General features: G+C 38.0%; 1 protein-coding gene across 2 annotated transcripts in view; it reads right to left on the bottom strand.

Annotated features, from left to right (window-relative positions):
* Positions 1-7,773: 7,773 nt before the first annotated feature.
* The window catches only part of LOC111872150 (acetylcholine receptor subunit alpha-like 1), a 586,882-nt gene continuing 580,755 nt past the window's right edge, over positions 7,774-13,900 (bottom strand). For both annotated transcript variants that reach the window (XM_023865742.2, XM_033754548.1), the window contains one exon: positions 7,774-9,234. In XM_023865742.2, the coding sequence (XP_023721510.1) occupies positions 9,040-9,234 (195 nt within the window). In that variant the 3' untranslated portion in view covers positions 7,774-9,039. The remainder of the gene's footprint in view (positions 9,235-13,900) is intronic.

The raw sequence follows: 13,900 nt of genomic DNA, 5'->3' as shown, positions 1-13,900 counted from the left end.
CGACTGATTCTTGCATATGATTCACAACTTTTAATGTACCTAATGAAACGAGAATGGCCATAAAGCGGCTTGAACTGTTAACAACTGCGCTTTATGTATCATGAACACTGCACGTAAACAATTATTAGCAGTGCAGAAAACATATGATCCGTAACGGATATGCATAAACCAATGTGATCAACTTGTCAAAGGCACAAGTTCTCTACTGGAGCAAGCCTCACACTTTGTTTCCCTTTGGCGTAGTACGCGTTCACGCAGCACGGCCAGCAGCAGTAACTACCACGGCAATGCCAGAGTGGCGGGAGGGGCAAATGTTGAATTTGTAGGAGAAATGAGTGTAGATACCCTTATAAATGTAAAACATGGACATATACTCGTGTAGGTCCCTCTTATAATATCTCAAATCACTACCGGTTTATTGAGAGTTGCGTGATTTTAAATTATATTCGTTTCAGGAAATTTAATGGATATTATTACACTACTGAATTTCGTAAATTTACGGTAATAAAATTTACATATTCGGCAGTCTCTGGGAATCTCATGTACCTCTTATCTTCCTTCAGTCAGAATCGATGTTATGACCTTAAATATAAATACAAGGATCGTAAAATATTGTGGAAGTAATTCATAAAATTATTAAAATTGGGCAAGAGTTCTGTTGATCTCTAAGTATACCATACTAAGTCAAAAGGGGCAAATTGTTATCTTCGTATTTCACCTGTAAAATGGGACTTTAGGTTTAATGAATCTCTTATAATAAGAATATTAAAAGGAAAAATTTGATTTGTTGTCGGTTAAAGCCTATACACAACTGCATAATTATCATCCATGCTTCGTTAAATTTACAGCTTGAAAGTCTGTGGTAGGTATCTGTAAATATTACGCAAAAAGGAAATTATAAAATCATATCTCAACCAAACTACGCCCACTGAAGGTATAAAATATTTGGATTCCATAAAGCGACCGCGTGTTTCTTCTTGTTCGGTATATAGAGGTCACACAGAGACATATACTGCATATAATAATTTCAGCAAATGATGTTCATTCGAACTTACCTTCAGATATCCCATTTCGAACAGAATGAAGTTTCTTATATTCCGGTTCCTGGAATCGAAGTTTCTGCTGCATAATTACGTCTTCTTTTGTATCCAGTTCTTTCATTCGCTTACAATTCTCTGTCACAATATCAAACTTATTAAAACACAAATTACTACCGAATGCTCCGGCTTCATCAGACGCACTGAAACAGGCTTCGTGCACTCTTCTACCGAACTGCACACACACAGCAACATTCGAAACGTAATAAGCGCTGCATGGTCGGAAAGAGGGAGGGGAAACAAGCGTCTTATTACTACCACTAAGTTCAAAATAAACACTTTGAAATCCTTATAAATGCAATTATATAATTCCAAATATTTCTATAAATTATATTTTCCCGTGTAATAAACTAACTTTAGCCTATGAAAGGTTTATGTTTTTCGTATGGATGACGAAATTAATCAAAAGTACAAATTAAAGAATGGAATTAGTAAATAACATTTGTTTTTACATATTTTATTCTAAAAATATAAAATATTTCACGTTTCTCGTTCTAGAGCCTTCAGTGTATTTAAGAAGGCTTAGAGGAACAGAATCAAATCGACAAAGTGGCTGAATATTTTAAACCCAAACTATGTAAAGGAACGCTAAATTATGTGCTTCTTTCCGATATATTTTTGATTCTGACTTTTCCAAAGGCGAATGTAGTTAGATATTTCCAGACCAATCAGTCAAGGCTAAATAACTGAACAAATGTCCTGATGGTTATTCGTTAAAATATAGAACTACAGCATAAAGATCAACAACGTTAAAAGTCAAATTTGAGTATTACGATGTACCGGTAAAGAAGACTATTCTTCAAATTATTCGTTTGTCATATTCTGACTAACATCCAGATCTTTGGCTTTCGCTTTAACTTTGGAATTTTAAAAGCTTATAAGGCAGTAAGAAATGGGTTTTATTTTTCATATGACTTTGTTCCTATTGAAACATCTTCTGAAACACTCATAAAGGAAGCGGAAGGAAAACTTATGAAATGATCCCAAGGCTTGGCTCCATGAGGGTAGATATGATATGTCAAGAGCGCACTGGAGCAGTCGAATAAGATTCCTGGCGATACATTCTGTTTTATTATAAAAATAAATTCGATTTTTTTTTCTGGATACTACATCGTGATTCAAAAGTCCCACATTTTAAACGTGGGTGTTTAAAAGCCTATTCTAATTATAGTACTATCCTAAATTCTGAGACGAATTGGCTGCCAATCAGTCTCTGCTCCCGCAATCCTAAAATTCCCACGGAACTTACCAACCATACCAATTACAAGAACGAACTTTGTGCTTGTTTATGATAGTAGAAAACAAATATTTCCACAGAGTCATTTTATGTTTAGTTTAGTTACAAACTGCAATCCCCGATCCCAACATCAATATACAGCCGTAAGTTTTTACTGTTATTTGCCATGAAACACGATATTTCTTGTACTGTAGAGATGAAAATTTATGTTAAATGTATTTATTTATTCACATTACTTATAAACATTTTAGGACAAACTTTATCATGGTATAATAATACTTTTTACGTTTAGATACCAAGTTGAAATATGTTCATAATTTATACGGTATTGATTATGTAAGTCTAAAATCTATTTTTAGGTTTAAAATAATATTGTAAGTAGAAGTTTTGGAGGTAAATACAGAGTAAAAGTTACAAATATTTAGAAAGAACAAAATGGCTGGACAGAGACAATAATAGTAAATTCACCATTTGGTATAGCACATTATTGGTAATGTGAACGTTGATCCACAAGAGATAGACACATTTTCTTACTAAGGATACCCAGGAGCTAGCAAACAATAATCAGGCAGCATGTCCTTCAGTAAGTATCTACAGGATTAAATACATAACAAATTTTCAAGATTCTGAAAAACATTCCGTATTTCCGAGATTATGACGTGCATAGCAGCATTGTGTATTGCTACCAAATCGAATATGTATGTTATCACAGAGAAAACAATTAAATATATTGAATAGAAATTATGCATGACTGAAATTTACGAGAAATTACTTAAGCTAATATGCAACAACAAGATTTAAGAGTCTGGGAAATCAAAAATTGAGCAGGGTTTATAGTTACAATAAAAACTTGAATATATGGAAGACGTCGATTCATATGGGATATAAAGTAACAAATGTACTAATTATCGTTGGGTGTGTTTCAGGTAATATTATTTTCTTATTACTTAAGGAGTGGGTTCCCTTAGTATTAAAGTTATTCGCTTTCACACTGGTAGCTCTACTTTTGCATGTGGCAATATTGAATTTCCTACGGTTTATTCCGTAGAGTCCTATTCAGTGCCACTTTCAAAATCAAAATGCACATGATTAAATTTTTAAGAACCGATGCGCGGGCTGAACCCTTTAAATATATAACATAATAATTTCCCTCGTTTCGACTGTTTTTCATTATTTAAATTTTCTAGATACCTACTAAGATTACTCTCACCTATATCTGACTCAGCACACAACCTTTTACATTGATTTGTTTTATTTCTTTGTGTTGATTGTCTTGCTAGCTTCATTCATCTTCAGTTAACCTCGACAGCAGAGACTGTAGGTTGTCATTCGATGTTTGTTTCGTTTCTCAATTTGCGGTTCAAAATGTGACAATTTCCATTCCTTCCACGTGCATCATTCCTTATATAGCAACATCGGCTGTTCCCAGTTGTTGCTGTCAGCAATAGGAACATGCAAACTTCATTCACATCTGTGCTTTGTTCTCCTTGAATGTTGTTTCCTGTGTCGTTCGGTTTACCGACAGTTTATTGCGATGAGACAACACAACACTGCGATGCTAGGCTCTTTTCCATCACTCAGCACTTCTTACGAAGTAGAGATATAAAAATACAAAGATCCAATTTAATGAGAATTTAGTACGTAAATATATAAACTTCCCCCTCAATAATTTGTTACTAAGTATATTGCACCGACTGCGAAAGCTCCCTAATTTTAATTCGGAATGTATGTAAAGCCTAAAGATTACAATCTAAATCTGTAATTTTGTGTTCAGGATCGCTGTGAGAAAAGGGGTTAACAAGGGGAAGGCGAAAACAATGTAACGAGAAGCTTTATAATTTGTACTCTTCTATAAACACTTTTGGGGTTAACGTATGGAGGAGGGTATGATGGAAAAGGCATGCAGAACGCATACCAGAGATGTAAAATACACTCAAGATGTTAATCTGAAAGCCTGAAATGGATGGAAATGGTTGTCAGGAGCATGAGGAAAGGAATTAGAAGTAACTAACTCCATGTAAAGGAAGGTTCGTCTTGAGAAGCTAATAGTCGATCACCTAGTCAAGAAATTTCCAGCCTTTTACAAAACCCGGAGATTCATTACGGGTATTGTACTCATAACAGCGCCCCTGGAGGGCATATTCTCAATGAGGAACATTACTTAAAATTAGGAACTTAATTTGTCTCGAGCATAGTGATGTTCAAATATGCAAAGTAAGTAAGTAAAGCTGTCTCTGTAACAGGCCGTGGGGGCCCATAGGCTTGTGAGACGTTGAGAATCCCACACTATCTAGACAATCGGCTCACAGATGGCGGTGAGGTCGTCAGCCCTACGTGCCGGCCGCCCTTTACCTCCTAGAACATTCCCAGAATATTCCTGGTACTCGTTTCTGTTAGAGGCTGAGTCGACCCAGGGCCATAGTGCGGCTGGAAGGACTGGGCCAATTGAAAATGACCTCATCTGGATTCGATCCCGCAACCTTCCAGCTTGTAGCATAGTGCCTTAACTAACTACGCTACCTCGTACACTCTATATGCACAGTAAAGGATATACAATTTCATTAAATCATTGACTTTTTGGCTGTGGCATGCGAAATTTAAATGAAAGCAACTAATAATAATAATAGGCCATTCGGGGATTTATATTTTATACACGTTCAATTATACTAAGAGAAATGTATGGTTCTTGCATATAAAGAATTAAGTTGCTCTCGGTCACCCTAGAAACCTGAGCAAGTCCCACGAACACGAGACAGACAGACGAAAACAGCATTTCATAAAGTAAAGTGAAACCTGTCTCCTGAAATATGATCAAAACAATGCAAGTAATATGGCAGTGAATTTTTAATATTTATGCTTAATATTCAGGTGTTTCCTGGTTCAAATCTCGTTGAGGAGGTGAGGTTTCTTGGAGTTCATCGTGTGTTTCCTTAGCCCTCTGAGAAAATTTCCTGAGGCACTACTTTCTTCCTTCTACTTCAATTCCAACGTATCATTGACAAATTACTCTACGCGGTATTCGACTCTACACAACCACGGCAGATAAACGCGTGGACAAATAATCCAGTAATGCAGTAGTCAAATTACTGCAATTAGTTTATACGGGAACAAAAAATATGGCCCTTGTTGACCCTCCAGTGTCCCCTCAGATTAGGTTCCCACTTGAAGATGAAAATAGAAACAGAATTACTGGGGTTTTGGACTTTTTCCATCTTCCGGAATTCTAGGTAATAGAGGAAACGACGTTTCGGACACTGAATCTGTTTCCGTATTCAGGTGAGAAAGGAAGACGGAAACAGATTCAGTGTCCGAAACGTCGTGTCCTCCATTACCTAGAATTTCCAGACGATGGGAGAAGTCCAAACCCCCAGTAATTCTGTATGTCATCCACCATCGTCAGAACCCTTTAGAAAATTGCAACAGTTTAATTATATTAATTTATTTATGGATACTTAACAGCACTGTAAGCAGCCTGGAGTGAACAGGGTTGAATAGTAGCTTGATTTGTGAAAATCAGCTGGAGGGAATATGATGGAAGTGATCATAGTATAATTTGGGGCACAAATAAAATTACGGAATTTGGCTGCAGGGAATGTAACAGAATATGCCAGCAAGGATAGCTGGTCTAGGGGTTGAGTTCTGAACCCAGGACCCCTTCCCCCCAAATTCAAAGCGCGAATATTATCCATTTGACGGCGACGTCGCGGAGCATAGAAACTTAGCATGTTATCAAAACTGACTATAATTCTGTTGAAAAACTTTCAAGAATAATTATTTTTCTTGCTACTCCGTGCATGAAAATTTATGTACTTTTTACGAGAGACTTTGTATTATTATTATTATTATTATTATTATTGGAGGGGTTGGGTTTTTCCCATGCACTTAGACCAGTTATTGGTCCAGTGTGCGTCCCCGTTTAATTTCTACTGTCGCCATACCCTACCGGTATTGGCGCGTGCTATCAGCCCCATTCAGCCAATCAGGTCGGCCCTCGGTACCTGAAATTTCCCCCACCTACCAGAGGCATTGGAAACTACTTGGGCGGGAAACTTTTTCCCTAATTTTGCTCAGAGGTCTCCTAGAGACATGAGGATCTTTTACGTGCCGTAAATCTACGACACGGGACCGACGGCTTAAAAGTCCCTCCCGGAGGACTTGATCCCTGAATTTTTCCGCCCTTTAAAAATTCCACGACTTCCGCCGGGTTTGAGATTTTGTAAGTGGAATGTGTACGTACAATTGAAATATTAATTTAAAAGTCATTGCTAAATTTTAATTATTAAACTGAATTAATCAATATTCTTTGCTTGGGATACGTATCAAACAAGACATTTAATTAATTAATATTAAATATTACATTAATATTTTATTAATTAGTGATTTGTAAAAATCACACAGAACTTAGGATGAGGTAGTGTTTATCGATAGCATTAAGTTATAAACACTTTTCGGTGATGTGGCCCACTATTACTCTAATTCGTTCAGAAGTGCTGAGGTTCTTTGGAGTTCACCTCGTTCACATGGACAATTTTGTTGTTATTACTGTACCATTAACTAATAAGCGACGCCCCAAGTGGCGACCATTTAAAAGTGACAATTCTCTCCGTCAGTTACTACACAACAGTTACAAGAACACGCTTAATTCTTAACGTTTAACCGCAACTACTCACCAACTGTTACATGCCTGCACTTTTCATTTCTTCGAATAAGATTCACCCCACTGGCACGTGTGCGAATAGGAAGACATCCGTTTTAATATCTCTTTATGAATATTGTTCTCGGAAATTTCTTCAGTTCATTCCTTCCTTCAGTCCACTAATGTGAAGGATAGTTCCTCCCACACATTTGCTCGATGGAGCGAGGCGTAAGAAAGTTGTTTCTTTTTAGCTTCACGTTCATATACAACAAACATATTGTATACACTCCTGTAACTGAACATTAGTATAAGTTATTTAAATATTTACATTGCCTGATGCGATCAAGGCGAATTATTAACTCTAAATTTAGTTGGTGACTAATCGTGTTTTCATTATTGCGTAGATTCTGCCGGATATGCAGTTTGTGGAGATTATGAGTGCACTGGTGATCACAACACGAAATAATATTCCCAAGCAGCATTATTTCTCTCATCATTATCGCCCATAAACAGAAAAATGAATATAAAACGTGTAATTTTGACTTTATTCGATATGCATAGGGACACGAGGTTCATATTGCAATATGTAAAACTGATGTGTCAATTTTTAATTAGAGCACGCGCACAAGAAGCAAAAATTTCAGAATATATTGTTGCTTAACTTATTTGTAATTTGAATTCTGTGTAGCATGTCTCAATTTGGAAAATTTGTAAATGTAAGTGCGTAAGTAAAAAAAGTAAAGCTATCCCTGTACGGGGCCGTTAAGGCCCATAGGGTTGTGAGACATTGAGGGTCCCACATTATCTAGACAATCGGCTCACAGATGGCGGTAAGGTTGTCAGCCTTACGCGCCGGCCCCAGGAAAATTATATTAAATCAGAGGTTTTGTTTTTGTCTTAAATATGTGCTTCAGTGAATTTCGTTTTCAATTAACACATTAGCACTTACTCTACATTCGAACACCAAATTATTTCTTGCAGCAGTGTTTCAAATAATATTTACCTCTTAATTTAATTTGTATTCCTAATAGGTTCAAAATATGAATGCCAAGGACTTTTTGATTACCTGCAGTTTCTGACAACGGAGTTTATTAACTAAGCAAAACACAATACACTTTAATTTTGTAATCTTATGTACTGTGATTTATCAAAGTCGATAATAACAATATGTAGAACTTTATGTTAATGAGGTCATGTACATATGCGTAAACCGATAATTTCGCTCAGCCTCAAATATGCAGGAACACGTCTTACTGACCGTTAAAATTAATAACAGGTGGGCATTAACATGCTCCCTCTACTTCAAATATACGCGTCCACACATATTTGCTCCTTTTGTGTCTGAACAAACGCTGTAATATTCCCCTTAGAAAAATATAGTAGAAAATATTCAAATTCTCTGGACCACCTGGAAAGTATTTTCGCAAATAAAGTTCAATTCAGAGTAAGGTCTCCTGCGTTGCCTACGTCCGTATAGTTCGAAGAGAATAAGATGTTTCGAAGAAAAATATCACCTCCATCTTCAGTATCGAAATCAAATCGAAGGAAGAAACCATCAGATGCGGGCGGCAAGTTAAGCGAACCGCTTATGAAAAACTAACTTGTCTCCTGTTACTATTGTTTTCTTGTCTTGCTTATTCTTCGAAACTAAAGATGGAGGCAGTATATCCTCCGAAACGTCGATCCCTCTTCGAAATACACGGCGTTATAACCAGCAGACTGTACTATCCACAGTTATCGCTGCGACAACTTCAAATCCAGTTAAATTTGAGGCATAAATGGAAATGTGTATTTCCAATTTTTCGAAAGTAAATTTGATAATTTGTAATGGTCGAAAATTTGGTAGCAAATCCTTCAAGAAGAGCTTAAAATATTATTTGGCTGCTCAAGGAACTAGTCACCAATAACATTTATCGAAAGAGGATATTGAACATGTTTGGAATATCGAGAAAAATATTTAACTGTGAACTTCACGGTGAATAATTTTTCCTCTAATGAGCACAAGAAGGGCGTGAAATTTAATTAGCAAGTGCTTTACGAAGCACCATCATCCACAACTTTCGAAATCTTCAGTCTTCTTCAGGACCCATCATCATCCTCTTCTTCGCGACTTTGGAATACTGAATGTCGATTGGACGCGTCGTGTCGTAGAGCGAGGGCGCCTGCAGAATAATGAGCGCCGTGCCAAGAACGCAGGCGACGGTAAAGATCCAGAGAAACAGGCGATCTAGAACCATTGCCATGTACTTCCAGTCCTCTTCTACCTGCAAGCAGAAGACGTGGCATTACAGACCGGATAACCTCGACGGTGACCAAGATTTCAGCTTAAAAATTTGAAATTTCTACAAAAGCAAGCAGAATAACGAATAAAAAGACTCCGTGACCTGTAGTTTGCAAGCTAACTATACCGACCGAGCAACCGCCGCTTGTCAGCGAAGTTAGTGCCAACTTTTGCGGATGGAGGGTGTCGCGTGGTCAGCGCAACAGATCCCCACGGCTGTTAATCCCGGTTTTCTAGACCGGAGCCGCTATTTCCTTGAACTAGCTTCTCAATTATCCTCAGGAGACTGAATGGACCCCGTTCCAGACCCACTACTTCTCAGAAAATCTGGTAGCGCCCGGAATCGAACCCGAACATCTGGATCTGTAGGCAGGAACTCTGGCCACTAGACCACAGAGGCTGTCCAGAATAACGAATAAGTACTGCAATATTCACAATTTGTACCAATATATAAAATATTTTATGTGTTTACACACGCGTATTTTAGAGGTATTACTCAAAAACCTTAACTGGTATAGGGTGTGAATCCATGATGAATGGTAATCATTATTTGATTAATGTTATGGATTCTTAATTTATGGCAGCGTGTAATCTGGTAAGCGCTTATCACAATATCGGAGAAAGACACTGCCTCCATCATCAGGGAGTAATTTATATATTCCCGTGAAAACCTCGAACCACATTTCTAAAATTCAATCATAAAAATTAATTTTGTCAATTATTTCGTACACAAATTATTCAAACAATAAATATAAAGTGAACAAAAGCCTGATAAAATACTTTGGGTTGTTTATTAAACAGATATCCTATTTAAACCGTTTATGTATAACACAGTCCTTCAATAACGCCACAAATATTTTTCTCTTTCTTTCACTTACACTATTTTAACACAACATGTTTCGGCCCTAGATGGCCATCTTCAGGTATCTTAATACATTAAAACTGTTACACTGCATTAATATGCGCTAAATCACACACTTTAGTCCACTTAATTTAATAAAATAAAATAAAATCCATTAAAATTTTCTATTAACATTTTCATTATTTTTATGAGATTCTATTCTACCTCACAAGGGGTGTCGTCCACTACAATTTTGAAACTATATGTTTACCTCCAGGTATTCTATTGCAGCGGCTTCTTTCTTTTGTTCGTTAGCCCTTTGTTCTGTTACATCCTGTTTATTTTTTCTTCACACAGAAAAAGAAAGTGTAACAAAATATTGGTGTGTAAAGGTCACATTACTCTATGGGCAATGTCCCCTGGGATAGGACAGCAATGAAATATTCAGAGTCCAAATTCCAATGCCACTGCTTGCAAAAGAGTGACCCGCATTCCAAGGCTACTACTGTAGTTATAATTCAGTTACTGGCTAATAATGGTGCTATGAGAAATGCACCCTTTTAAAGGAAAGTACTGCCTTTGACGATGTAACTTGGAAGAATTCCTTATGACGTTCAGACATGTTACGTCAGGGGGCGTGAATTAAATTTCACCTTGATACAAGAGGTACAGAACGCAATGGAGAAAACTCTATTAATATCATGTTACATAGGGAAGGTCCCTGTGCAACTAAATGCCACATATCATTGGTTATTCTTGAGTGAAATATTTTCTTCAACTGAATGATATCCTTTGAAATAAGTTTGGAAAATCTGAGCCTTAGTGACAAGTGGCAGTCTGCTAGTAGATCTCTATTCAGCATCGCTGGTATTAACGCCTCAAGGGACATGATTCTGAATCAGTCCCTGTCACATTCCATTATCAGGAACTATTTTCTGAAGATCCAGCTTAATACTCCGGAATTTGAGGTTTTCACAGTGGTAGTTATTAAGAGTTCTATCTTCTTTCCATCTCCATGTTATTACCAAGTTTATCCCTTCGTTTTGCTTTTCTAATGGGATTCCCCACACGAATTGAGCATGCATCGCTTTTTTATTGCTAGTGGGGCGGGACTAAGTCCCTTGCACTGCAGCAATTTCTGGCCTATTTTACCAGCCCCAGATGATAGGTGAGGGTGATTATGGAGTAATTGGTGGAATGAAGACTGGCAGTGGAAACCGAAGTACCCGGAGAAATCCTGTCCCAGCGCCACTTTATCCACCACAAATCCCACTTGACCAGACCCGGGATCGAAACTGGGCCGCAGCCGTAGGAAGCCAGTGACTAACCGCTTGAGCTATGGCGCGGCCATCGTTTGCCTTCCGGACACGCCGAAATAATCGTAGCCATTTATTTCAGCAATACACTTATAATAAGTGCTATGAACTTCATACGGCCGATCATGTGGCCGCGTGGTTCATCTTCGTCAGCTTGAACACTGGGATCGTGGGTTCGGAACCCACTCAAGGCATGGATGTCTGTGTAAGTACTGTTCTGTGTGTAGCGACGGGCTGATGACTGGTTTAAGGAGTCCTATCGACTGTGTATAGAATTAAGAAACTGAAAAAAGCGGCCAAAGTCAACATTGGCTGTAGAGTCATAGCTGGATGGATAAATTTCCTACGTTAGTTAATGCATGTAATACCGTCAGACCGACGTGGTGAAGATAATGAATTCACTAACTGATAAAAAGCTTTCGGAAGGAAATGAGCAAGGTGTTTTTCTTTCCGGTAAGAATAAGTTATCGAACCAAACCCAATTCTTGTGTCACCAATTTACAGTTTCGGACAGAACCCACAAGCGTCCTTTAGCTATTAGTGAATGCTTGCTGACTGCACAGCCGCAACCCGTCACCACAGGTTGCAAAGCAGAGACTAATGAGCAGAGATCGCTTCCAATTTGGAAACAATGAGGCCAGGTCTGTGTCTCTGGCGGCAGCCAACTTGCTGTGGCATCTACCGTCTCTGTCTTCCCAATTTTATACTGCGGCATCATGTCTCCTTCTCACGGCCTCCAGCGGAACGTCTATCAATGTCCAACTTGTCACACACAAAAATCATGCATCAGTGTGAGGGGCTACCCATCCCAGTTAGTATCCATGATCTGTACCACACTCACTTCGTCAAAGGACATTGAAGTTCGCATAGAGTTATAACTCGAGCAGTAGTTGACTTCTGGGAACTTAATGCAGTTAACTTCGATACTGTGTCTTGTATTGTGTATTCTGAGTAATTTGGCGAAAGGATTTACAGCGCTGAAGGAAATGTTTGTATACAAAGTCGGTGTACAACCTCCTTATGTCGGACGTGAAACATGCTGGGTTTTAACCAAGTATCAAACATCTTATAGGTTTCAAAGTACTATGTAAAACAAAATATCTGAATGCAGTAAAGATTTTTTTTTAAGAACACAAGGGTCAGTCGACTGGGCAAAATATTTCCCTCCTTTTATGCAACCACAGGATCTAACACTGTGTTCACAAATAGCTCGCCACTGCACCGTATCCTAAACAAGAATTATCCGGGTCATAGGCACATATATTCTACTCCTTCAAGACCAAATTCAATGTACCATTCTTTCATCTACATCAAGGTTGTTGTAGACATGTTCGTAAAAGTCTAAATAGATATAAAAATACTGACTTTAACATCCATATCAGATAATTAAGATCTGATGATGATGGTACCGGTGGTGGTATATTTTCTTTTTCAAATATTCATGTAAATTATAAAATGGAAGCAGTTTGAAAGCCGTTACACATTACGAATATAAACACATTAGATAAATTTCAAGTGTGTTGATGTAAAGAGATAATTGGCGACAAGGGGTGTTTAAGAGTTAGGCTTAAGTAAAACTGAAGTTTTAGCATAGGATTTAATTGCAGTTTCTTATCTTCGACGCTATTAATAAACTCAATACATCATTGTTCTTGAAACACCTGAAGATTCCTCAGCTAGTCAAGAAATTTCCCACCATTTACGAAACCCGAAAGCTCACATTAATGGAAGAAGAGATAGTGTATTTGAGAATGGAATACTGAAGAGGGTATTCGAACCAATGAGGGCAGAGATACNGGGAGGGGGAGGGGGGGGGGGGGGGCTGGAGAAAATTGAATAATAAGATTATTTGTAATTTACATTATTCACCAGATATCATCATGGCGATCTAATCAAGGAGGATAGGATGAGTGAGGGAGTCAAGATGTGCGTAATATTAGTCGAAAAATCTAAAGGGAAGAGACTACGTCACGTACATGGTCTCAGTTGGGAAGACATTATTAAAATGGATTTTAAATAAAAAAGGAATGGGGATGTGGACTGGATTCGCCTCTAATTGCTTTTCCGCGTTGTGTTAAATTATTTTGTGTGATTTAAATATGAAGGAGGGAAATTTGTGCTTACGTCACATACAGTTTCGGTTACGGTAAACATTTAAAAGAAAGTGTTTCAATCTGACAATGCAAACTGAAAGAACGTCCATCCTAGGCAATTCTTATACCGGAGTGAAGAAGGCTGTGGTGTACGTTTGAGGCATACATTATTTAGTTTCTAACTTACTCATGGAGCTAGCGGCCTCCGTAGTCTAGGGGTAACGTTCCCACCTCATGACTCAAGGTACGCGGGTTCAAACCCGGTGGAGGTCGTGGAATTTTTTAGGGCGGAAAAATTCAGGGAACGAGTCCTCCGGGAGGAACTTTAAGCCGTGGATCCCGTGTCGTAGCTTTACGGCACGTAAAAGAACCTCATGTCTCCAAAGGAGGCCACTGAAC

Source organism: Cryptotermes secundus, unplaced genomic scaffold, assembly GCF_002891405.2.
Source record: "Cryptotermes secundus unplaced genomic scaffold, Csec_1.0 scaffold534, whole genome shotgun sequence".
Taxonomy (NCBI): Eukaryota; Metazoa; Arthropoda; class Insecta; order Blattodea; family Kalotermitidae; genus Cryptotermes; species Cryptotermes secundus.
The sequence above is the reverse complement of the archived record's forward strand: the minus strand, read 5'-3'. Positions and strand labels throughout refer to the sequence as shown.